Source organism: Canis lupus, chromosome 22 (assembly GCF_003254725.2).
Source record: "Canis lupus dingo isolate Sandy chromosome 22, ASM325472v2, whole genome shotgun sequence".
NCBI classification, from domain to species: Eukaryota; Metazoa; Chordata; class Mammalia; order Carnivora; family Canidae; genus Canis; species Canis lupus.
The window spans coordinates 47,943,656-47,968,851 of record NC_064264.1 but is presented as its reverse complement, the minus strand read 5'-3'; the positions used below and the strand labels follow the sequence as shown (position 1 = coordinate 47,968,851).

The following is a 25,196-nucleotide window of genomic DNA, read 5'->3' as shown; positions in this document are numbered from 1 at the left end:
CAATTGATCTACCTTAAGTGATGCCTTCAGGTGACTGAACGCCCAGTCCACAGCTTGACTGCAGCCTTGTGAGTGACCAGAGCCATGTCTAGACTCCTGCCCCACAGAAACTGTGAGATAATAAATGTTTCTTATTTTAAGCCACTAAGTTTTGGGGTCATTTGTTACACAGCAATAGGTAACTGACACAGAGTGTGTAAATAACTGAAAGGTAATGAATAATGAAACAAATGAAATAAATTGAGGGAAAACATATTCAAACTTAACTTTCAAAAAAGGTGTCATTGGGCACTGGTGGAGAAAAAGCTACCCCCTAAATTTCCATCTGTGTTCTACTTCCAAAAGGAGGATGGCTGTTGGGAGGACAGTCAGATTAAGCCGCCTTTGGCCCTATAGCAGGCTGCCCAGATGACACCTCCAGGATAAAGGCCAGATCCTCCCTGCTCTTCCCTTTACTCTTGAGTAAAGTGAAATGAGTCTGGAGGTAGCTCCCCGCCTGGAGTGTCCTCCTTCTGTGAGCTGCCTCCCCTTCCCCCAGTCAGTCAGGCCCTGGGGAGGATGGCCCAGGGCAGCATCGTGCTAGGTGCTGGACCAAATTCACTTTTCTTCCTTCAGTTTTTCTTGTTAGCAGAGGTGTTCTCGCCATTGCATCACAGAGGCAAGATTCAGGATTTGGATTTAGGCTTCAAGACTGATGTAGACAGAGGCCTTTGGTCAGCCTCTCCTAGGCTCCTATAGCAGATCCGAGTGTGTTGGGGTCCAGGCAGTGTACCAGAGTTCTGCACTGCAAGTTTAAAAGGAAAGCTCCAGCAAGTAATTGTCGTTCCCTCCCCCTGGTGTTTTAGGGTGTGTGTGTGTGCACGCACACGTGTGTGCATTTGTGTGTGTGTCATTGTGTGAGGGTGGTTTCACACGGGCTTGTATCTCCCTCAGGGATGACATGGTGAGGATCAAGGATAGGATTCAGGGATTCCAGGATATTTTGGATAATGTTCCCTCAATGACACCCCTAACTCATCATTTCCTGATAGAGGCCAAGGTCAAGGACACTGATGAGTCAGCATTTTTCAATGTGGTACCTGAAATAGAGTTCCTTCTGCCCTTGTCAGCTTTGCTGGTATCCCCAGACTAGCACAGCACCCCCAATGCCCACGGTTCAGGAGCCAGCCTCTCACAAATCCTATTGTTAGCCTGCATGCTTCCTTAGGAAGTAGACACACTGTGTAGCAGCGGCCCTGGAGCCCTGCTCTACTGTCATCTACCCCCATCCATCACACAGCCTCCTCAAAGTTCCCATGATGGAATAATTCAGGCTGGTCACACTGGCCTTGGGAAGAACAGACCCAGCTATAGCTTGTGCGCTGTGCCCAGGACTTTGGCTTGGCCGGGGTTACTGGATTTCTGGTATGTAAAAGAAGGGAAATAATAACATTATTTCTTTCCAGGGAGCTAATGTGTATGTGCCTTGATGTAAAGGGAAAGGCAAGAAGACAAGACCGGGACTATAGACTGAATGTTTGTGTCCCTGCAAATTCATCTGTTGAAAGCTAATCCCCAAGGAGATGGTATCAGAGGTGAGGTCTTCTGGAGGGGATTGGGGTGTGACAGTGGTGCCCCCAGGAATGGGATTGGTGCCCTTACAAAAGACAGCTCAGAGAGCTTCCTTCTCCCTTCTGCCATGTGAGGACACAGTGAGAAGTCACCAGTCAGCTGGAAGTGGGCCCTTGCCATACACCAAACCTGCCAGTCTTGATCTTGGATCCCCCAGCCACCAGAACTGTGAGGAATAAATTTTAGTTGTACTAGTTATCCAGTTTATGATATTTTGTTACAGCAGGTTGAATGGGGTAAGACAATTAGGATGTCTTTGATATCAGGGATTGTATGCATATCCTGTCTATGGATTGCAGCACCAGGCCTGATATAAGAGTCACCCTTGATGAGTAAGAGCTGAGTGAGCCAGCAATGGGTGGACACCACTCAAGAGAAAGAATTAACTGTGGGGGAAAAGAATGGATGAAAAGTTAGAACTTGGGTCTACACCTCAACTCTGCCACTTTATTAGTGTAGCCTTGGGTGATTCCTTTTTCTGGTACTTAGAGCCAGTTTCTCAATATAAACATGGAATTATTTATTTCTCTGCCTGTGTGTGTCTGCATATGTACATATGCATAGAAAGACATTTACACCAAATGTCAATGTGGTTGTTTTGGAGATTTGGAAATTGGGTGGTTTCTTCCTTTCTTCTTTGTATTTATTAATATCTGATTTTTAAAGATAAAAATGTAAACCATACCCTAAATGCTGTCAATGTAAACTTGTAATCCTATGATAAAACAATGGAGTCTTTCATACCACTAAGTCTTTGAAATGGAAAGACTTTGTAAAAAAAGTTCCCATAAACCAAATCAAGTAATCATTCCTTCAGTTTCTTTTTTCTCAATTCGTGTGTACTAAATAGGTCTTTGTGTTTAATCTGTCAAGCACATAGTCTTCTACCTTTTTCTTCACTAATAAGCCTTGGAGGAATCTGTAGAAGGTAACATGAGGACTACTGTTGTAAGGAAGTATCAAAAGAAATAACACATCACCTTACCTGTTAGAGCAGCAAATCTTTCAAAAACCTCAAAGAAAAAATAAATCAAAAGCAGGAAAAAACTAATATTTAAAAAATGTGAAGCCAGTTATCTATTTAACGAATGAAGTGTCACTATGTTTTATATATATATATATATATATATATATATATATATATATATAAAATTTTTTTTTTTTTTGAGAGAGAGAGACAGAGAGAGAGAGAGACAGAGAGAGAGAGCATGTGGTGCACACAGGGGTGGATGGGTGGAGGGCCAGAGATGGAGAGAGAGAATCTTACGCAGGCTCCACACCCACCATGGAGTCTGACTTGGGGCTCAGTCTCACAACCTTCAGATCATGGCTGAGCTGAAAGTAAGAGTTGGATACTTAGTCAACTGATCTACCCAGGCATCCCTGCTCTATTAGTATTTATATGTTAACATATATTTTGAAAATTAACAAACACGTTGTTAGCTTTTTTAGGGAGTTTGTGACCATTTTCTGTGCTTCACAGGTCCTGGGGGGCAGATGGGTTCCAAACTTGGTGGCCCTTTATTGCTCCAGCTACGCATATTTCCATTCATGGACTTCTAACAATCAAACAGTGCAACCTGCTTCAAAGTACTTGCTCAAAATACTGCTTTTCTGCAATAAAGATCTTCTCCCAATTGAAATGAGAATTCAGAGTGTCCTTGGGTGGCTCAGCGGTTTGGCGCCTGCCTTCGGCCCAGGGCATGATCCTGGAGTCTGGGATCGAGTCCCACATCATGCTTCCTGCATGGAGCCTGCTTCTCCCTCTGCCTGTGTCTCTGCCTCTCTCTCTGTGTCTCTCATGAATAAATAAATAAAATCTTAAAAAAATCAGAATTCAATAGATTTAAATACTTCAACAAATGCTTCAAATGAGATGATGAAGCTAACCAGCAGATATTTATTTATTATGCTAAAGTATAGGCACATTTTCCTTTAAATATTTGAGATTCTATCTACAGTGCCTCTGTTATATTCATTCAAATTATTCTTATATTCTAAAACAATGAAGCCTCTAAACTGATGGAATGTTGCCAGAGGATTTCAACAGAGTTTGAAGGCAACATAACCAAAAGGCATAGTTTAAATTGGCTTAGGGAATGAATGGGCTCCTTATCGGAGCAGCTGAAGGCTGTACATAATTAACAGCATCTGTCAACATTCACAGGGCCCCATATAGAACAGGCAGGCCCTCCAGCCCTCCAGAGCAGCAACCTCCAGCTTCTGGTACCTTAAAATCCACAAGACCTAAACAAAAAGACAGCCCTGACCCATCAACAGAAGGACACAGATACATTTTTAGTGATACTAGCAGGACCACAGAGCAACTGCTAATTAATATTAATTATCTAGAACAATTCTGTTCACATTGGCACTGAGACTTCAAATTAGCTATCATAAAAAACATAAAATACTATTTATGGAGATAAGTTTATATTTATAATTACTGATTTTAAAGTCTTTCTTGTGTTATTATTTTTAAGGGGTATGAACATGATTTAATAACCTCCCTTTTTATACGATGCATTCTCAATTTAATTCAGCTTGAATATTTTTCTATCATGAGTATTAAATTCATTCCATGGCAAGTTTTAGTTGTTTTCCTACATATTGAACACATTTCCCTCACAAACATGTACAAAACCAAACCGAACCAAACAAATCCACAGGAAGTTTCATTAAATAAATTTATTTGTTAAAATAATTTAACTCCAAATACAACTGTTGAATTTGCATTGAGTTATAACTACAATTCATGTTTTAATCGAAATGTCAAGGTTTAACAACTGACATTGTTACAAAACAATAAACCGTTGTTCAATTTTAAATGGTCAGTTGTATTAGAGCTCAACAATTAACTGTGAACTATAGCTCTGGGAAACCCCAAATCAATAATGATAAGTCTGTTTCCAAAACCCACTGCAGTCATTCTTGAAACCCTGATCAAGATTTAATAGATGCACAATGACACGTTAATTAAAAAAAAAAAAAAAGACCCCCATAGTCTTTAACATTTGATTGGCAAAGGAGACAAGTAAAGCTTACCAGTGCGAACACAAGGCTAGTGAGAGGAACATCTAACAAAACAAAACAACAAAAACCAACAGCAACAAACAAAATACGCACTTGCACATTCAGACATAACGCAGACAGCATTCCCACTGGAAAACTTCTGAAAACAAACAGCAGACATCCTTAGGCAATATTTCCTTATAAAGAAAAGCAAGTATCAGTAGTTTGACCACAGAAAAGTGATGGCAACTCTAAGCGCTTTGTCAAAAGCTCAGTTCTAATTCTACAAACCAAAGGAGAAAATCATCAAAGCACCTTTCAATAGTTTAAGGAAGATTTTAGGTAATGCTTTTGATCAGATGCTGGCTTGTTCGGTGTAAATCGAACAGAATGAAAGGCGTCAGTTACCATCACTATCACAGCTTAAAAAAGAACCACCCCGCCCAGCCCCCCCCACCCCAAAGCTGCTGCAACAGAAGAGAAAAAATAATTTTTAAAAAACACTGCCTTTGCTTAAAGTTAAACGAGACAAAATGAAAACAAACAGCTAAAGAAAAAGTGGGTCTTTGGATCAAACCATAACATTTTTTAAGGCATGTTAGAAAACTTTCACTTATCTAGTTGCTAGTCTGATCAGGGCATAAAATCCATCGCGACGCAAGGTCACCGACTTTTCTCTGTAGCCACTGTGACTTCGTGTGCCAACACATTTAATCCTCCTGTTCTTCAGCTTGTTATTAACATCTCAACAAACACATTCATTCAAACTGAGTTATATTCATACCAGATGAAACACCAACAGTAAAAGCACGAGAGGGTTCCCATGTTTCTGGGTATCTTTGATGCTTTGTCACCTAAACACGAAGGGCTGTGTGGAAACACTGATCAAGCAGCCAAATTGGTTCTTATTAACATCTGTACAGTAAAAGCCTGCCTACTTGTCTGACACAAACACTTCAAACGAAAATCTGAATTTGTAGATAATCTTTTTCCACCTTATGTTTTCGCCATACCTTTCGTATTATTTAACTTCTTTTTCTTGTCTGCATAGCGATCCATAATGTAAAACTGTAGTCTTTACAGATGTTTTTAATATGTCATCTTAGTTGTCATAAATTGCTGTTAAATACGGAAATCTAAAAAAAAAACTCATTCTGAGAAGTTAGAGGCTTCAAATCTCAACCGCTTCACTGACAGATTTCTATTTCTGTAGATAAAATCATACTTCTTGAATCTCTGATTTCTCTAAATGTTTTGAGTCGAATCAACTGTTACAGACAGGAACTGGTTTCAAGGAAATTGGTTAGAACTTTCTGTCCTGTAAACAAGGTGCTTCACAATTGGGGGTTATAAAAAACAAACAAACAAACAAACAAAAAACTATATTGAAGGATGCAAATATTCACAATTCAAAGATTTTTGATAATCCCGGCCTGGTGGTACCCACATACCTGTTTTCTCATCTGTGAAGGGTACTGTCCATCTTTTTTGCTATCCTCTCAGCTCAATGCCAGTTCACTAAACACTTGGGGGCTAGCAATGATTCCAAATAATGTGTAAAAAAACCACACAAATAATTTAAAAGAAAAAAAAGGCTTTTGATACACTATATTCCGCAGTACGGATTCTCAGTATAGGCAATTATCTCTGACTTGTGCCAAATTCTTAGGAACAATAAACACACATGCACACACAAACACACACACTCTTCTCTCAGGTACACACATAAGACCAGAGGTTACTTGCACAAGTGTGTGAAACCAACAAAGTGTGGGGCAAGTACGCAGATCGCAGGCTTAGTGATACTGAGTTCTGAAGGCCAAATTTATCTTCAGAGGATTAGCTCAAGATACTCTCTTCAGCACTTATAACTCTGAAGTTTGCTGAAAACCCTTCTACACTTGATTGTAAAACTTATGAATAGGTTTTTCCTGTGCCATTAGTCATGCAAATAATAAATACTTCACGGCTATGGAAACCAAAAATGTCAGAGCTTGAGCACCTTTCCAAAACAAAATATTCGCTCTAGCTTTATTTGCCACTTCAGTAATCAGGGCAAAATTGTTGTAAGAAAATCTTTATATAATTCCCCAGGAAAATTAAAGATAAAAGGGTTTTTTTGTCCCTTGCCTTCCACTCTATAATTTATGTTCTACTTTTGAGCCCAAATTATTTCACATGGTTATTCAATTTTTAGATGCCTGCAATAAAGCTCTGCTATAGCAAACTGGATTTTGAAAGGTTAGCCAAGAATCACACCACAACCATAGCCCTTAAAGGCAAGAAGGAATTTGCTGCTTTAACAAACGTAAAAATGCAAGATACTTGTACTGTCCTGTGAGGTTTCTGCAAATGGGAACATGTGGATGCAACATGGCTTCATTTTCCTTACACGATGGTACTATAGTTAACTAATCTACCAGAACGCTTCTTGTGAGTAAGGCTAGGCAATCTTCCCATTACAGTTGCTTCCTTCTTGTTCAGTAAAGTAATTAAGACCATCCCTGGTTTGTTAACAGAGGGTGGGTTTGGGGTTTTAATGCGGATCAAACCCTTGTGAGAGCTTCCATCTTCTATGGCAAAGCAGGTGATTTCACACATTCTAAAGCCAGATTGTATTCTTACACAACCTGTTCTGACTTCTGCTCTATCAAGGATTGATGCACGAGTTAGTTCTGCGTCACAAATTAGGATAACATCTACAATTAGGCATCAATTTTGAGAAACAGGGATACGTCAGCTCAGGAAAGATTCTCTCCCTGTAATGCTGTTGGCAGGTCAGCTGTTATTATCCTACTTGATGGAATACATTGGTTAGAAGCACTATCTCAAGTCCTGAAATTCAGTACTCTCATAGGAAAATATTTCTCCTTTACTTATTTTTTTTTTAAAGAAGACAAAATATTTTAACTGCAAGTGGTCATAGGGATTCTTCTGTTTTCTCGTGATTATTTTAATTTATACAATAGTTGCTTCTGTCAACTCTGTGACAATGCCATCATAAGCTTTCAAAAGGAGATCACCCTGTAGATCGATTGGCTATGCCTTAAAGTTGCAGGTGCATACAGGAGGCTGAGGACCATAGTGAAGACTGTGGTTGCTGAACCCAAACGTTACTCAGAGATATCGACTGACAATCACTGCTCAATGCTGAATGAGGGCTGCTATCTCACTGTAGATTCACAGCACACGTCCTGCAAGCTCTGTGGTCGGGCGGACGAGGTGTGTGTCGCCTATGGTACTGGGCAAGTCCCGTCCAGGACAGCCATGTGTGAATGCTATTGTATGTTACATGCAGAACAGCACGGGTCATCCTTATCAGGCTGTGCAGCATAGTTCATCTGCCTCACGATTTCTGCAAAGAGTTCATCCACCATCGTTTTGCTCTTAGCAGAAGTCTCCATAAAGGGGCAGCCCCACTCTTCCGCAAGGGCTCTGCCTTCATTGGATGACACTTCTCTCTCACTTTCCAGGTCCACTTTGTTCCCAACCAAGATGACTGGCACTTTCTCATACCTACAAGGGAGTAAACGCAACATGTGAATTGTAGAAGTGAGTGCAAAGTTCGACGGCTAAAACGTATTTCCTTTCTTTCCTTTTCTGCTAAAAATATTCTCCTTAGTTGCATGAAAAATTATTTGCTCCACTTGCCTTGACATCTACCTGAGGGCATTTAGGAGCTGCTCTTACAGTGAATCATAAATGGTTTTTCTGAAATGAGGTTAATTCATCAATTATACATCTTTTAAAATCAATTTACCTTTCCAGATATATTTGGAAAATTATTCTCAGAATTTCAGAATAAATCCTGTGAGGTGGATTAATTTAAACTTTTTTTCATTCTAGGAGATGCTTACTCAAATTTCAGTTGATGAGGTAATAGCTCTACTGAGTAAATAGTTTATAATTGTCAGCATTTTACTCTGTTCCACAAATACACACACTGGTCATGTTCAAATAGTTCCCAAGGAAAAAATAGGAGAAATCAATAGGATGGAAACTATCAAATAAAACAATTACATTCTATCCCTTTATAAAACTGTCTAGATTAGCCAGTTGAAAGACGATCATGGTTCTTTTCAGCCTGACAAGGATTAAACATTTCAATCATTAGCTTTATTGATGTTGTCTCTTCTTTTCCTTCCTAATCAGAATAGGTATGTCATAGAATGAAGGTTTGTGCCCCTGTCCTCTATGCTATATGTTGAAACCTAAGCCCCACTGGGATTTTAAGAGGTTGGGACTTTGGGAGGTGAGTAGGTTATGAAGGGGACTGGTGCCCCTTGATATATAAGAGAGATAGGTGAATACTCCCTTTCCTCTACCACTGTGTGAAGACACAGCATAAAGATGAGTCTATGAACTAAGGAAGCAGGCCCTCACCAGAAATGGAATCTGCCTGAGGCTTCATCTGGGACTTCCAGCCTCCAGAACTGAGAGAAATGAACTCCAATTATTTAAGCCACACGGTCTATGGTATTTCTGTTATACAGCCAGACAGACTAACATAAGGTGTCTGTGAGTTATGGCATTTGGAAAAGCCTCAACCAATAAGGATAACAAAAGGTATGAAAGGAAGAAAGAAAAAAGGCCCTACATCATTTTGGTACCTACAGATGATTCTCTTTACAATGCTTTCTTACCTTGTAAAAATACATGGTGCTACTCTGCATGTTTATTTACTATTTTCATTTATGTTTGTTCTATGAAATGTTGCTAATATATTTTCATAAGGCTATTAGGTTTACTTTAAACATCATTTTAAAAGCTTCTCATGATTTTATAGTATAAATCAACGTGTGTGTGTGTGTGTGTGTGTGTGTGTGCTGTCCCCTAAGCAAAATGCATCTCTAATTTATCAAAGAAGTAAACCGCAAAGTTGCACACAAGCAACAACAAATGTGACTGGACACAGCTAATCTCTTAAGACAAAACAGTCATGTGGGTCAAGACTTCACTGGGGCGAGACAGAGTCTTTATCATTCAGGAAACTGAGTAAGGGTGGGTGGTTAATATTCGTGAGAATACTTCCACAATTTTATCATTCTGTTAAAACGGGTCTTTCCTCTCATTCTAATTTGTAGAATAAATTATATTTCCAACAGAGTCTCACTTTTTTCATTGGCACTAGATCAAACTGAGAATGGTTTCAACAAGAGGGCATGCTCCAGGTGGTGTGCCACTTAGCAATCTGAAACATAAAAATTTAAAAATGTGGGGGAGATAGCAGTATCAAAGGTAAATCTAGAACTGTTACTCTGCAGGAAACGGACTTGGACAACTCCGATTTCTATCAATGACTTTTATGAATTTATGGTATACTACTCGTGCCTTCTGCTTTCTGGCCTCACCATACTGAGCGCTCTGGACATATGACACAAGAGTTTTCCCCATCTTCTAGGATTCTTACCTACCAACATTTACGTGTGCCCTGTGGCCTCTCAAAGGACAAATGGCAGCAAGATGAAGCTGCATTACAGCCACGGTGTATCAGCTGCTTTGCATACAAGCCCTCTTGACCTGCTGTGCAGAGAAGCTTGGCAGGAGCTAACACTGCCAGTCATATCAGGACAATGTCACTACCTTATTTTACTTGCAAAGATATAACTGCATTTCATTTTTCTTATGAGAGTATATATGCCACAGTGTGTTTTAGAACACTTGGTTTGGCCTGAGGTAACATAAACATTAATATAATTGAGTAAACGTATTGGTTAGATTTAATTAGGTTAAAATTAATTTCAATCTCTGTTTACAAGACTTAAAAAGGAAAGTGATTAGACATCATTTTCTATTATTAGCTAAGAAATAAACATTTTAGAGAATATTTTTAGTTTAAATACAGTATGCTTCCTATGTAAAGAAAGACTTCTTACACTTCTAATTAAAAACTACAAATATGTGGATTTTCAAAACTTGTAAAAATATTGAATCATTATATTCTGTATGATACACTGTTTGAATCAAGAATCCAAATAAATGTTACCAACAGATTCTCAAAAGGGCAACCACAACCCTGCAAACATAGGTCCTTATGTGACAGCATTTAAGAATTGTCAAATGAAGATGACAATTTAGTTAGTATCAGAGAACCTGCCCATTACATCATTGTTTGAATTGTCAGTGATCTTTGCTAAGACCAACATGCTAAAATTCGTAGAGAAATCGACTGATATCCTCAGAAGACTTTCAAAGACTGGGTAAGGTCTTCAGGAAAAAAGGTATTAGGTACGTTTCAGAAGAGCAGACAGTGAGAAATTCTGGCTCTTTCTGTTAACATTAAAATATGACACGGTAGAAAAGATTCTGAACCAGGATTCGGAGGCTCAGCTTCCAGCCCTGCCACTGAGGCTGCGAGCAAAGCATTTACTCTATTCACCTGTATTTCACTTCCTTGTCAGTAAAAAAGGAGTAAGAGTATCTGTTCCCACTTAACACATGGGTTGCTGTAAAGCTAAAGAGATCACCTAGAAGCATCCAAATACTACATAAATGCAGGGCAGTACTTCTTTCCCCTCCTGCCCACTGCTGGGAGACTGCTGCATCTCCAAGTGTCAGACACAAGAGAAGCTGATGGAGGTGAGGAGCTCCTGGACAGGCAGGCAGAACAGACTGACCCTAAGTTAAGGAATGCGCAGCCACCTGCCACCAACCAGGTTTCCCCCTTTCTCCTCCCCCCTGCCAGGCATGAGCATGAGGTTAGCAGGCAACAAGCAAAGCAGGAAAGCCTTCTCCAAATATGGGTATCTGTGGGGAAGCAAGCTCCAGGCTTTGGGTTGGGATGACAAAATGGGTCCTAGATGTAGGGGTAAGATTTGGAGAAACCAAATCCTCTTTAAGGAAAAAGGTGGGTGAGAAAGCAAAAGGAAAGAAGAAAGAAGAGGTGCCTTGTGTTGACAGAGGAGAGGAGGGCACGGGGAAACCTTCCTCCCTTGCTGTAGCAAAACGGTGTACTAAAAAAACAGACACATGACCCCAGACCCGGACTCCAGTTCCAGAACTGCTTCCAGCTTGTCTGGTGAATTTGGAAAATGAACTTAATCTCCTGGTTCTCCAGGTTCTTGAACTATTAGAGGAGCTGGACTAGAGAATTCCTAAGGTGCTCTTAAACTAAAAATCAGAACGCAGTGGGCCACCACTGATAATCAATACATAATCATTTACCGAGTGATTGCTGAGAGCTTTAGTACTGTTCTAAGCACAACCCCAACAGGCTGATCTTTACAAGGGGTGTGAAAGTATACAGGAGAACAAAAGCCAAAATGTGGGGGAAGTTGCCTCAGATCTCGTGGGGACAAGACACCAAGCAGTAGAGACTTCCAACTCTACCAGGGGAGCGGTCCCTGCCAGTGTGCGGGGGCTCAGGACCTTGGCTGCGGGATGGTTTTAGCCAAGGGAACATGGAAGGCTCTGATGAAAGCTGCCTGCACAGCTTAAATAACTAGCGATAAATGATCAATGCATCATATATACATTCATACATGTACTTAACATATAACTCTTTGAGTAAGAGCCTACTATGTGCCAGATGCTATTCTAGGCACTTAAGATACATCAACGGACGAAACAAAGATCTTTGCCCTCAAAGTGATGACAATCTAGCAGAGACAGACATCTGACACGAAGCAAATAATTACTGAAAGGTGTTAAGTGTCCCGCAGAAAGGAAAATGGGGGTCCGGGCAGGGACTGGGGGCACAAGGTGCAATTTTAAGTTAGATGATGAGGGTGGGCCTCATTGGGAAGGTGGCATGTGAGCAAGAAGGAGAGTAAGGGGAGTTTGCTGGGCAGGTGCCTGGGAAAGAACATTCCAGAAGGACATGCAGGAGACAATGTGAAAGCCAGGGGAGCATCCGGGGTGGTTCAGGGCCTGCACACGGCCTGCGGGTTCCGTCTGTAGAACCTCCCACAGCTCCTGTGGCCTGAAGCCTCGTAGTGCAGGGAACTAGCTCACTGGCAGCTAAACAGACCTTGCAAGTCTGGGTGGCAGAGTGGCCTTGGAAGACAAATGTGCCATTTATAACAGGGTCAATTACACTATCTAGGAAGACCAGGCACTTGCATAGCAGCTGATGGCAATTCCTCTCATTTCATATTCTAGATTCGTTAATAGTGTTACAAGTTGCCTTCTACTCCCCCTTGTCTAACTAACATAATTTGGGAGTGAAATTGAAGATGGATTCCAAAGCCGTTCAGTATATGTATTACTGTGAACCTGATCACGAGCAGGATACCACCCTGTCTACGTCTTAAACATCAATCAGCTGGTTTCTCCTCGACTTTAGTGTATCTTCCTTGACGTTTCCTTTAAGAGCATGACCAGGGTTATGGTGATGCAGATCAAACAACTTTAAGAGTCTGCAGACACACACGTTTTATCAACATGCATTTTCACGTTGTTTATTGCATCCACGAGCATGATTACATAACGTATTGGTAAGTTAGTTCTTTTAAGCAGCTCTGTTCAATGCACTGAATGGAACATCAAAAATATAGACTGGAGTATCACTTTGCTGTAGATTGCTGACAGGCTTCTCAGTGAGGCAGCTTTGTGAATAGTTCAACACATTTGATATTTCCAATGGTCTTTGTTTTCTCCCCTTTTTTGGTAACTTCCCTGATATGTGTATATGTGTATTTTATTTATGGTTGTGTCTAAACTTGGCCAATCACCAATATAACTTAAGAATTAAAAAATACTGATCCCCAGGCCCTACTCCAGAGCTACTGAATCTGAATCTGTGGGATCAGGACCCCCAAAGAGCCTATGAAAAAATATGTACTGTATGTGTAAGCTCTGAAGACTAATTGTGAGGTTCAGCAGGGTTTAGAAATCAAAGGCCTAATTGGTTTCATGATCTCAAATAATATTGTATTTATACAGTTCATGGTTTTCTATTGTGGCAAGTTCAGAATCAGTTCCTTCTTCCCTTCATTTCTTCACCAGTGATAAGTTGTAGACAGAAACCATTCCTGTCAGCTCCTTTAACTCCCTTTCGAGGATGTTGTATGGTAGCGTATTAAAAGAAGGTCATGCCTCACGTGAATTTTATCATGCTGCTTCTCTTCCTAGCCACTTTTTCACAAGCAGGTTGAAATACAATTCTGAGTTTAGGAATGAACATCAGAAAGATTTTTATAGGTGCCCTTATTCAACCTTCTACCCATGTTAAAAATCTCATCTACCAAGAGAGTCTCAAGGCAAAATGTCAAACCATTCGATGCTCCAATCACTTCCATGACAACCTTACCAAATGGTTCTATCTGAACATCATTAGTGATGCAGAACTCATATTTCAAACAACCCGTTCTGTCCTTTCTGTCAGTTCTGTTAAACATTAGCATTAAAAAGTCAATGTTAAAAACTTTATCCCCAACTCATGAGCTGTCATTTGTAACATCTGGGCCCTTCTCATAGGTTCTATTTCTTTTACCGTTTTGAATATAGAAATCTTTTCTTTTCTCCAAAATGAAAGTAGGTTTTCTTTCCCCTCTCCTTGGTCAGATTAAATAAGGTCAGCTGACCCTGAACAATGTGGGAAGACGGCAAATGACTGCATATAACTTTTGACTCCTCAAAAACAACTGCTAGTAGGCTTACTGTTGACTGGAAGCCTTACCAATAACATAAGCAGTTGCTTAACACATACATTGTATGTTATATATATTATATACTGAATTCTTATAATAAACTAGAAAAAGAAAATGTTAAGAAACTCATTAAAAAGAAAATACATTTACATTTACTATACTGTATTTATTGAAAAATATCTGCATATAAGTGGACCCACACAGTTCAAATCTGTGCTGGTTAAGGGTCAACCATAATACATAATGATAAAAATCTCTAGCAATATTTAAATAGGTAAAGAGGGAAATGAAAAACGTTTTAAATCCCATTTCCACGAGAATAATATATTTTGGTATCTATCCTTCCAGATTCTTTTCCTGTACGAATCTTTATAAACATAGACATAAATTCTTGTAAAAGGGGATTATACTAATTATATTCAGTGGCTTGATATTTTCACTTGATATCATGGAAATTTCTATTTCAATAAATGATATACATTCTATTAATGGCTAAGGAGTATTACATATTATAGGTTCTATATTGTAGCTGTACTATAATTTAATTATTCCTTCCCTACTGGTACATAGAAACGGTTCCCATTCCCCCCCCCACCTTTTTTTTTTTTTTTAACTAACAAACAGCAATCTGATGAACTACACCTAGAAGTGTGATTTCCATCTCAAAGGTATATTTGCGTGAGTGTGGCATGACTTTTGAACCAGAAAAATCACATTTCTAAATTAGCACACGTGTGTACACACACACACACACACACACAGTGTTAACTGACATCCCAAAATTGATACTTCAACCAATAGTGCTTAAATTAGAGTGTCTGTTTCCCCACCCTTGGGATTGATATTTTTAATCTTTCTGTAAAGTATTACAGCAGTCCTGAAGAAAAAGGATTGTTTTTGGCGAGGAGGTGACAGTTCCTACCACAGTTTGCTAGCATGAAACATCAATACTTCCAAGGATGGAAAACATGAGCTAAGTAAGGCCGCTCTCTTCCTCTAGACTGACTTGTTTTGAAGTGACTAAACATTTCATCTTAAAAGGGCATTTCTGGTAATTTAGCTTGAATAATGAAAGGAAACCACACTCCTCCACTCTGACTTTCTCTTGGTTCCAGAATGCATACTGAAGAAGACAGAGGGAAACTTATAAATGTAATATAAAAGTTAAGCAAGGAGAGTAAGGACACTAAAAAGATATTCAAAGCTATCAGAGACACTCCATTCCAATGTTAATAAAGATAATCTGCTTTCCAAGAAATTAAGAGCTGACACTGTATCAGAAGAATGGATTCCTAATAGTTTGTGAGGAACCAATGGATCATGACAATGCAACTCAGGCATTTTAAATGTATTAAAAAGCTTTTGAGGGAGAAAATATTTTTACATCTGATAAAGACACATCTGATAAACGATTATAATTCAAAACATACAAAGAAGTCTTGAAACTCAACAATAAGAAAATAACCCAATAAAAAACTAGCCCAAGACCTTAAAAGACACCTCATCAAAGAAGATATACAGATGGCAAATTAACATATGAAAAGATGTTCCAACATCCTATGTCATCAGGGAAATGCAAACTAAAACAACAATGAAATACCACTACACACCTACTAGAGTGGCCAAAGTCCGAAAACTGACACCACCACATGCTGGTGAGGATGTGAAACAACAGGAACTCTCACTCATTTCTGTTCCTGTTCCTGTTCTGTTCCCATTCTGTGGGAATGTAAGCTGTTAAAGCCATTTTGGTAGTTTCCTCCAAAACTACACATACTCTTACCATGCAATTCAGCAATCCTTGGTATTTACTAACCATAGGAGCTGAAAACTTATGTCCACACAAACACCTGCACATGGATGTTTATAGCAACTTTATCCAAAATTGCCAAAACTTGGAAGCAACCAAGATATCCTTCAGTAGGTGAATGGATAAGTAAACTGTAGTCTATCCAGAAAATGGGATTTTATTCAGCATTAAAAAGAAAGAAATGAGCTATCAAGTAATGAAAAGACAGGAGGAACCCTAAATGCAGATTATTAAGTGAAAGAAACCAATGTGAAAAGGCTATACACTGTATGATTTCTGCTGCATGGCATTCTGGAAAATGCAAAACTATGGAGACAGTTAAAAGATCAGTGGTTGCCAGGAACTGGGATGGGTAGAAGGAAAGGATAAATAGGTGGAACACAGAGTATCTTTAGAGCAGTGAAAATACTCTGTAGGATACCATAATGACAGATACAAGTTATTAAACATTGTCTAAATCCACAGAATGTACAACACTAAGAGTAAACTCTAAGGTAAGAGTGAACTCCATGGACTTTGAAAGATTATGATGTGTCAATGTAGGCTCATCAACTGTAACAAATGTATCACTTTGGTGGGAGATGTTGATAATGTGGGAGGCTATGCATGTATGGGGTCAGGGGTCATATGAGAAATCTCTATATCTCCCTCTTTTTCCTTCTCTTTTCTCTCTGCTCACTTTGCCAGGAAGATGACCATAGTTGTGAGAAGCAGGGCAAAAGGCTATTAGCCAATTTTATCTAATTAACATTTATAGAACACTCCACTCAACAAAAGCAGAATACTTTCTTGCCAAAGTGTGGGGAACATTCACTAAGATAGACCATATTTGGGCTATAAAAACTGTAACAAATATCAAAGAACTGAAATGATACAAAGTATGTTCTCAGATCACAATGGAATTAATCAGTAACAGAAAGATAGAAAATCTACAAATATTTGGAAACTGAACCATCCACTTTTAAATAATCCATGGGTCAAAGAAGACATCGCAAGGAAAGCCAGAAGAGATTTAATAGAAAGAAAATGAAAATATAACACACCAAAATTTGTGAGCCACAGTTAAAGCAGGTCACAGAGAAAAATCATAGCCCCTCTGCCAGGGCTGACATTAGCTTTCAATTGGGAACCGTGTCATACCCAAACCCTTCTATTTAGTTCTTCAGCTATATCAAACTCTTGCCCTTCATATCTAATTCAACCTTATCTCCTACAACTTTCCAAAGAGAATCTTCTGCTCTAAATTGTTTCTTTGTTCAGGGTGGTCATTTAACTGTAGTGGTCCCCACCAATGAAACTGCTGTTATTATTTTTATTACTTTTAAATTTTTTTCAAGTTTTAACTTAAATTCCAGTTAGCTAACATATAGTGTAATACTAGTCTCAGGTGTAGAGTTTAGTGATTCATCACTTTCCATCAATCGAATTCTAAATATCATTCCAAGCTCAGGTCAAATTTCATCTTTTTTTTTTTTTTTAAATAAAAATCTTCCCTTACTTTTGTAACTAATTAGTTCATTTGTCTGAACTCTTGTTTAGATTTTATACCATTAAGAATTTGGGGTGCATAGATTTTTATTAATATAGCTCTTGAGTGGGGAACGCCTGGGTGGCCCAGTGGTTGAACGTCTGCCTTCGGCTCAGGGAGTGATCCCAGGGTCCTGGGATTGAGTCTCACATCGGGATCCCTGCAGGGAGCCTGCTTCTCCCTCTGCCTGTGTTTCTGCCTCTGTGTGTCTCTCATCAATAAATAAAATCTTAAAAAATATATATAGCTCTTGAGTATCTACTAGGCATTGTTGAGGGACTGGGGATATATGACAAATGATTGGTCCTTGAAGTTTATATACAAGTTGGATAAAACACTATCAACAAATAGATGATATAACTAAAGATTGTGATGGCTGTTATGAAGAAGATGGATCCTGATCATTATGTAGTAACTTGGGCAGGCCAATATTAATTACAAGGGGTAATCAAAGAAGGCATTTCCAGGAAGAAGAAATCAAAGCACAAGCTTGAAGATTCAGAGTTGAAGCATGGGAAAAACCCAGAATTAAACATTTTAGAAGAAAATGTAAAAGATAGGCAGTGAGAAAGTGGCAGGCTTATTCACCAACAAAAAGGAGACCACCAAAAAAAAAACAAAAAACAAAAAAAAAGGAGACCACCATGGTTATATCATAAAGAGCAAGAGGGGGGCACCTGGGTGGCTCAGATGGTTAAGCATCTGACTTTGGCTCCAGTCATGAGCTCAGGGTCATGGGATGGAGCCCCGACCAGAGTTCAGCTCCCTGCTCAGCAGGCATGTCTGCTTCTCCCTCTCCCTCTGCCTGCTGCTCCCCCTGCTTGTGTGTGCACACCCTCTCTCTGCCAAATAAATAATAGTTTTTTAAAAAAAAGAGCAAGAAAAAAGAGCATGAGGGATAAAAAGGACCAATGGCCAGTATTCTAAGAACAAGAAAATACCACTGAAGGCCTTTCAGCAGGCAATTTACAAGGCACATGTGTTAAGAGATCAGTGTGGCTAACACGCAGAGAATGGATTTTAGGGGGCACGACAGTAGCAGGAAGATAGGAGACACCTGCAGTGTTCTAGGCATGAGACAACAAGGACTTGAATTGAGTTGATGGCAATGACAGTGGAAAGAAATGAAATATAAAGTATATTTGTAGTTTACACCAACGAGGCATACTAATGGACTGGTTCAAAGACACAGAGCAGGCAGTGGTTTCGACAAAAAAAAAAAAAAAAAAAAAAAAAAAAAAAGAAATTGGAAATGATTCATAGGTAAACTATTGTTTTTACAAGTATAGTTTTATCTCATGGCTAAGAACCTAAGAACCCCAAAAGGAACAACTGTTTGTCTTCTATTACCCTGTTTCTTTTTTAAGATTTAATTTATTCATGAGAGACACAGAGAGAGAGGCAGAGACACAGGAAGAGGGAGAAGCAGGCTCCCTGTGGGGAGCCCAATGTGGAACTTGATCCCAGGATTCAGGATCACAACTTGAGCTGAAGGCCAGACGCTCAACCACTGAGCCATGTAGGTGCCCCTATTACTCTGTTTTTAATACACTTTCCCTGGACCATGTTTAAAATGATCCTGGTTATCAAATCACTACTTCTTACTAAGAAGATTTTGGTTTATCATGGAATTCTTAATAGACATTAAAGACCATCTCCTCTTAGCTTCGAGCTTACAAAATGGTGATTTTCATGTGGAACTGGCTACTTTTTTTTTCCTATAAAAGTTTTATTTTTAAAATATCCTACTCAGTAGGTTATTTACTTCATGTTTACCTTAATATTATTCTGGATTTTCACCTATCCTTTATTGACAATACCTGTGAGTCTCTTTAAAGATGTATGTTGTCTCCAGACACAAATGTTTCTTTTACTATTGCAAGATAAAAATCATTTGCCATTCAAATTTTACCTTATCAAAGGTCTTCCTATATATTCTCAAATTACTACTAATAAACAGAGAATGATATTTTAGTCTTCAACTCTTACCACTTGGACATTTTATTTCTGAAAGTTTGTGGATGGTAATTATGCAACACTGTAAATGTACATTTTTTAGCTCTTTCTATATTATTAACATTCTTTAAGAATCTTAGAAAAATATATTAGGACACACACACACAAAATAACCATAAAAGGAAAGATTAATGAATTGGAATAAACTCATTAAAATTAAGAATTTATGTCATTGGGGAATCCCTGGGTGGCTTAGCGGTTTAGCACCTGCCTTCAGCCCAGGGCATGCTCCTGGAGACCCGGGATTGAGCCCCACGTTGGGCTCCCTACATGGAGCCTGCTCTTCCCTCTGCTTGTGTCTCTGCCTCTCTCTCTCTCTCTCTCTGTGTGTCTCAATAAATAAATAAAATCTTTAAAAAAAAAGAATTTATGTCATTAAAACAAACTCTTAAGCAAGTGAAAAGGTAAGCCAAAAATTGGGCAAAGGAATTTGCAATACATGTATCTAACAAAGGATTTCTATCCAGAATGTATAAAGAATTTCTACATAAGAAAACGATATAGTTTTTAAATGGACAAACACCTGTAGGTGTTTCTTATAAGAAGACACCCAAGTTATCAATAAACATGTGAAAAGGTGCTCAACATCATTATACACCAGGGAAACAAAAACTAAAACCACAACGAAGTACCACTAGAACCTTACCAGATTAGCTAAAATTCAAAAGACTGCCAAGATCAGTGGAAGAGGAAACTGGGAGAGCTACTTGGGAAAATCATTTGGCAGTACTTGCGACTGCTGAATGTATGCATTTATGACCCGATCATTCCATTCCTACATATACACACCGAAAGAAAGCATATACAAATGCAGCCAAAGCTATGTACTGAAATGTTCCCAGCAGCCTTATCATCATAGCCCCTATCTAGAAGCCACCCAAATGCCCAAGCCCAGGAGAGAGAATAAAACCATAGTGTATACATAGGAGGGGACTACTGCAGCTCAGGAGGGAGTTAACTATGGCTATAAGCAACATGGATGAATCTCACAAAGAGGATGCCGAGGGACAGAGCCAGCAGCTCAGGAGTAGATATGGCTACTGTGTGACAGTCTTTGAGTATGGAAGTGACAGGGACAGACCAGGAGGGAAACTGCTCTGTTGCATGAAATGTCCATCCTGCACCTTCATGTAGGATCTATCCAGCTGCACATCTAAGATGTATGCACTTAATTGCATAGAAGTGATACCTCAATAAAAAAAAAAATTAATTGAAACTGCAAAAACAAAAAACAAAAAACAAAAAACAAAACCCAAACAAACCCCAAACCAATCAATAAACAAGATAATTATCTAAATGGTTTCCTCACTGGGGCACCTGGGTGGCTCAGTTAAGTGCCTGCCTCTGACTCAGGTCATGATCCTGAGATCATGGGATGGAGCCCCACATTGGGCTCACAGCTCAGAGGGGAGTCTACTTCCCCCTCTCCCCTGCCCATGCTCTCTCTCAAAAAAAATCATAAAAAAAACTTAAAAAAATGATTTCCTCATTAAAATAGGAACAGAGAATAACCTTCAAGACAACCTGAGTGAGCATGCATGATGGCTATGGGGTTTAAGGCACATCAAGTGCATGAGTCAGTTGATCATTTATTACTCAGCTGAACACAGCTAATCAATTTTAAATTTCTGTCCAAGTTCTATGCTGTTTAATTTATATTCAAAATTGGCTAAAGATTGAAAGTGTAAGGAATACTAATACTAAAGTGCATGTCGCTGGAAATAAAAATGGTAATAATTTTGAACATTTTCTTCACTCTCAGATCTGTAAATTGGATCCACCTGACCAGAGTTTTTTTTAGGCTTATTAGGATACCACAGCACTTCAAATGTCTATATTAAAAAGAAAGTGATGACTACACATTTAGTTTGACTTTTTATTTATTAGAAATGGAGATTTTTCTATCCCAGTAATGTGTTCTTTGTAAGGAAGTCTTTATAACTAGAAGCCTAAAATCTTGTCACTTAAGAACCAAATGCAAAAAATTATCTGAATAAACCTTAAGTTGATTATCTTATTTTTTTTTTAAGTACCATATTCAAGATACTCAAAATAAGGCAGAAGAAAGCAGTTACTGGTCTACATTTGATACTTTAATGTGTAGCTAAATCTCAATCTGTATTTTAATATATATTTGGTCACCAAATCAAAATAGATAATTTTAAAATCTGTCAACAAGGTATGGGTCTTCCTACATAATTTAAATATTGGGCAAAATTCAAGTTGGATACATATAAGAACACTCAGCTTTCCTCTATCAAAGGAACAAATGTGTTCAGACATAAAACATGAATTTTACCTTTAGTGAGAGTTCTAATCTGAAACCTGTGTATTTAAAGACTGGTCCAACTAATTGTCCTTGAAGAGACCACACTGAGTCAACTGCTCAGGGATATGCAAGTTATCTGAACTGTTACCTACATTTGTATCAGATTAAGTTACAGAATACATCTTCTTGGCACCTATTCATTTCAGAATTTGGGGCAAAAATGTTTATGAATGAAAACTTGTATGTATCTGGTACACAGTTAAGGTTCAATTACAAATATTTCTTAAAAGCTACCTTTGATTGAAGATGACTTAAAGATGCAAGCAAAGCTAGGAAGAGCTAAAATTTTTTAAGAACTTTTAAATTATGATTAGAGAGGTATTTGTCCTGGGAGGTTGTTCTACTATTGCTGTAGGATATCAAAGTATTTCTTACTTTTCAAATTACAACACAAATAGCACCAAATAAAACTGAAAGGAAAAACAAACCTCAAAACCCAACACACTAGACTTCTAGAAAGCTTGGGTTACCAGACCAACAGAGAAATAGGATTTCTTCTCCCCAGCAATAAAGAGCTCAGGGGAAGAATACATCAGTTACACATGACATGTTGTAACTGGCTGGTTCAAGTGGCAGAAGATGGGTTGGTGATGTCTATTAAAAAGGTTTTCTCATTTGAACCAGGAGAAGTAACAGGTGACATATGGAAAATACAAAACCAAACAAATGCACAATGAAAGAGCTGGAAACTATCACCATTGGCAGAGGTTGTGGTGCCCAAGAGTAGCCAATGGAGAAGGATAGGTTACAGACAGTGTCAGGATTCAAACCCACATTGAAGTTAAAAGAAATTAGAAACAGTTATAAAGAAGTCTCTGGGAGCCAGCAAGGGAGAATAGCTAGTGAGAAGTCTTCAACAAACAGTCTTTAATAGTTGGGGATGGGGTTGGGATGAGGGGCTGTCACAGATCTAGTATAGATTACAGAGGATGGGAAGAGCAAGGATTATTGGACATGAGAAAATCTGTCCCTTTGTTTGCATTCCTGCTACAGAAACCTTTCCATTTCCAAAATAACTCATGCCTGAGCTATGCAAGTCTCCTAACTGATCCCACCTTCAATTTCTCACCTCTGTATTTTACTCTTTATGCCACTTCCACAGTAATTATATTAAAATACTACACACAGTTTTCTCCCCATCCCCCCAAACTGCTGCCTCAGAAAAATATGCAGTGGCTCTGCAATGACTAGATAAAGCTTATCCTTAGGTTAAGAGTCAAGGTCAACCACAATTTGCCCACTGGCTAAAATCTTGATGGAGTGTATCATAAGGGAGACAGAACTGGATTTGGATTTAGGGAACCTAGAAAAAGCCTGGCTCTGCTCCCTTGGATGTCAGGTGATCTTTCTGAGCCATAGGTTCCTTATTTGTGACATGGAAATATTAATGAATCTTATTATTATGCTGAGGAGAATGATGGCGATGACTTTACTAATAATAGCTAGCATCTGTAGATGGCTTAGGAGGTGCCAGACACTGCACTAAGCAGTTTACATGAATTAGCCATTAAAGTATTATGGATACTGTAAAATACTACAGAAATGCTAATTATTCTTTTCTAAGTTCTCTCAAACCATCTGTTAGTAAGTCAGTTCTAGAATCTTAATTGTGATGATAGATTTGTAAAAATGTACAAAAAACGTTATATAGCATCTTATCTCCTCTATCTCTGGCTCTCATTTGCCTGGCAAGGATGACCAAATCTACTGAAGATCATTTGATTTTAGAGAAAAAAAAAAAAAAAAGAATACTATTCCTTCTAATATCAAAGGCTGACAATTTCCCATTTTCTCCAAACAGAAGTATCTTTTCTTATTCCAGTCATCTTCCCACTCCAAACACTGCTAAGTCATTAGATATGAACCATGGCTCTGAAGCCCTAGTGAGATAATGAAAGAAAGGAGAAAACAAAAACAAAACTGTGAAGAGAGTTAGGAGTTCTGAGATAAAGTCTTGTTTCTGCTTTACACCAGCTGTGCTATGTTTGAAGTTACATCTGGGCCCTCAGGAAAACAAGGGCTAGGCTTGTTTTTAACGTCGCTCTATTGCCAACACTGGAATCAATTATTTTATAGACATTCAAAACAGAATGGGTTAATGAAATGAAGATCTTCAAGTATGACAGTTTTTGCAATGTAGACTGTAGTGGAAATATCACAGAAACAATGCAAACATACCAATGGCTGCCAGTCTGAGAAAAGCATTTTTGGATGAACCCTATTCAGAATATTTTAATCTTTTTATACCTTGCACCAGATACTGAAATACTTAATCTGATTTGTGGTGGTGGGGGGGAGGGTTGGGATCTCCAGATATTTGGGAGGAAATGGCCAAAATCCAGAATGTAATGACCTGAAGGGACCTATACTCATGAATTCAACAAACTTTCTACATGCCAGGTGCTGGATATCAAAATTGAAGCAGTTGACCACCAAACAAATACATGGAAGAAACTTTTTTTTGTTAAATTAAATGGTAGTATATGTCAAAGGGCATACATATACTTAATTTTATGCTGAAACTAAACTTTAATATGTTATAGTCTTCTTCATTTTTTTTTTTAAGAGAGGGATAGAGAAGCATACAGGGAGGTAGACAGAGAGCGAGCAGAGCCCTGATCCAGGGCTCGATCCAAGACCCTGAGATCATGACCTGAGCTGAAATCAAGAGTCAGATGCTTAACTGACTGAGCCACCCAGGAGGCCCTAATATGTTCTTAACAAAATCAAACGTGGTCTCCAAAGTGTGGGTAGGAACAGTAAAAAGACACTGGGCAGATAAATCGTGAGGGCAAATGGTAGGTGCTTACATCAAGTTGCCACCTTTTATGATTTAAGATAAATTAACTCATTTACTTATCATCTATCTCCAGTAAGTATTTTTTTTAAGATCTTCACAGAGAAATCCAAAGGATCAACAGTACTTTTGTCAAAATAATTTCTACAACAGGTACCCAAAAATGTTTTGCTGTTTCAGATAACTACTGCTGCATAAAAAACCACCCCTAAAACCTAATGGCTTAACATAATCATTTTACTGTATTTCATGATGAGATGGGTCAGGAATTCAGGCAGAGCTCAGTTGGGCAATTTTGCTCTGTGTAGCATTGACTGGGTGTTGGTTAGGGCTGGGCAGAGCGGAGGGTCAGAGATGGCTTCACTGCAGGCCTGGCATGCTGGGAGGCATGGCTACTCTCCATTGTAGCCTCAGCCCTCTTTGTGCGTTCTCCAGCAGGGTAGCTGGACTTGTCATAGGAGCTCGGGTGGAGGAAGGTGCTTACTCCTCTTAGTGACTAGGCC

The 25,196-nt window shown here is 38.8% G+C and overlaps 1 protein-coding gene across 1 annotated transcript in view; it reads right to left on the bottom strand.

The window, feature by feature from the left end:
* Positions 1–4,284: 4,284 nt before the first annotated feature.
* The window catches only part of RAP2A (RAP2A, member of RAS oncogene family), a 35,306-nt gene continuing 14,394 nt past the window's right edge, over positions 4,285–25,196 (bottom strand). The window contains exon 2 of the mRNA XM_025441092.3: positions 4,285–8,139. Coding sequence (XP_025296877.1) covers positions 7,902–8,139 — 238 coding nt within the window. The 3' untranslated portion in view covers positions 4,285–7,901. The remainder of the gene's footprint in view (positions 8,140–25,196) is intronic.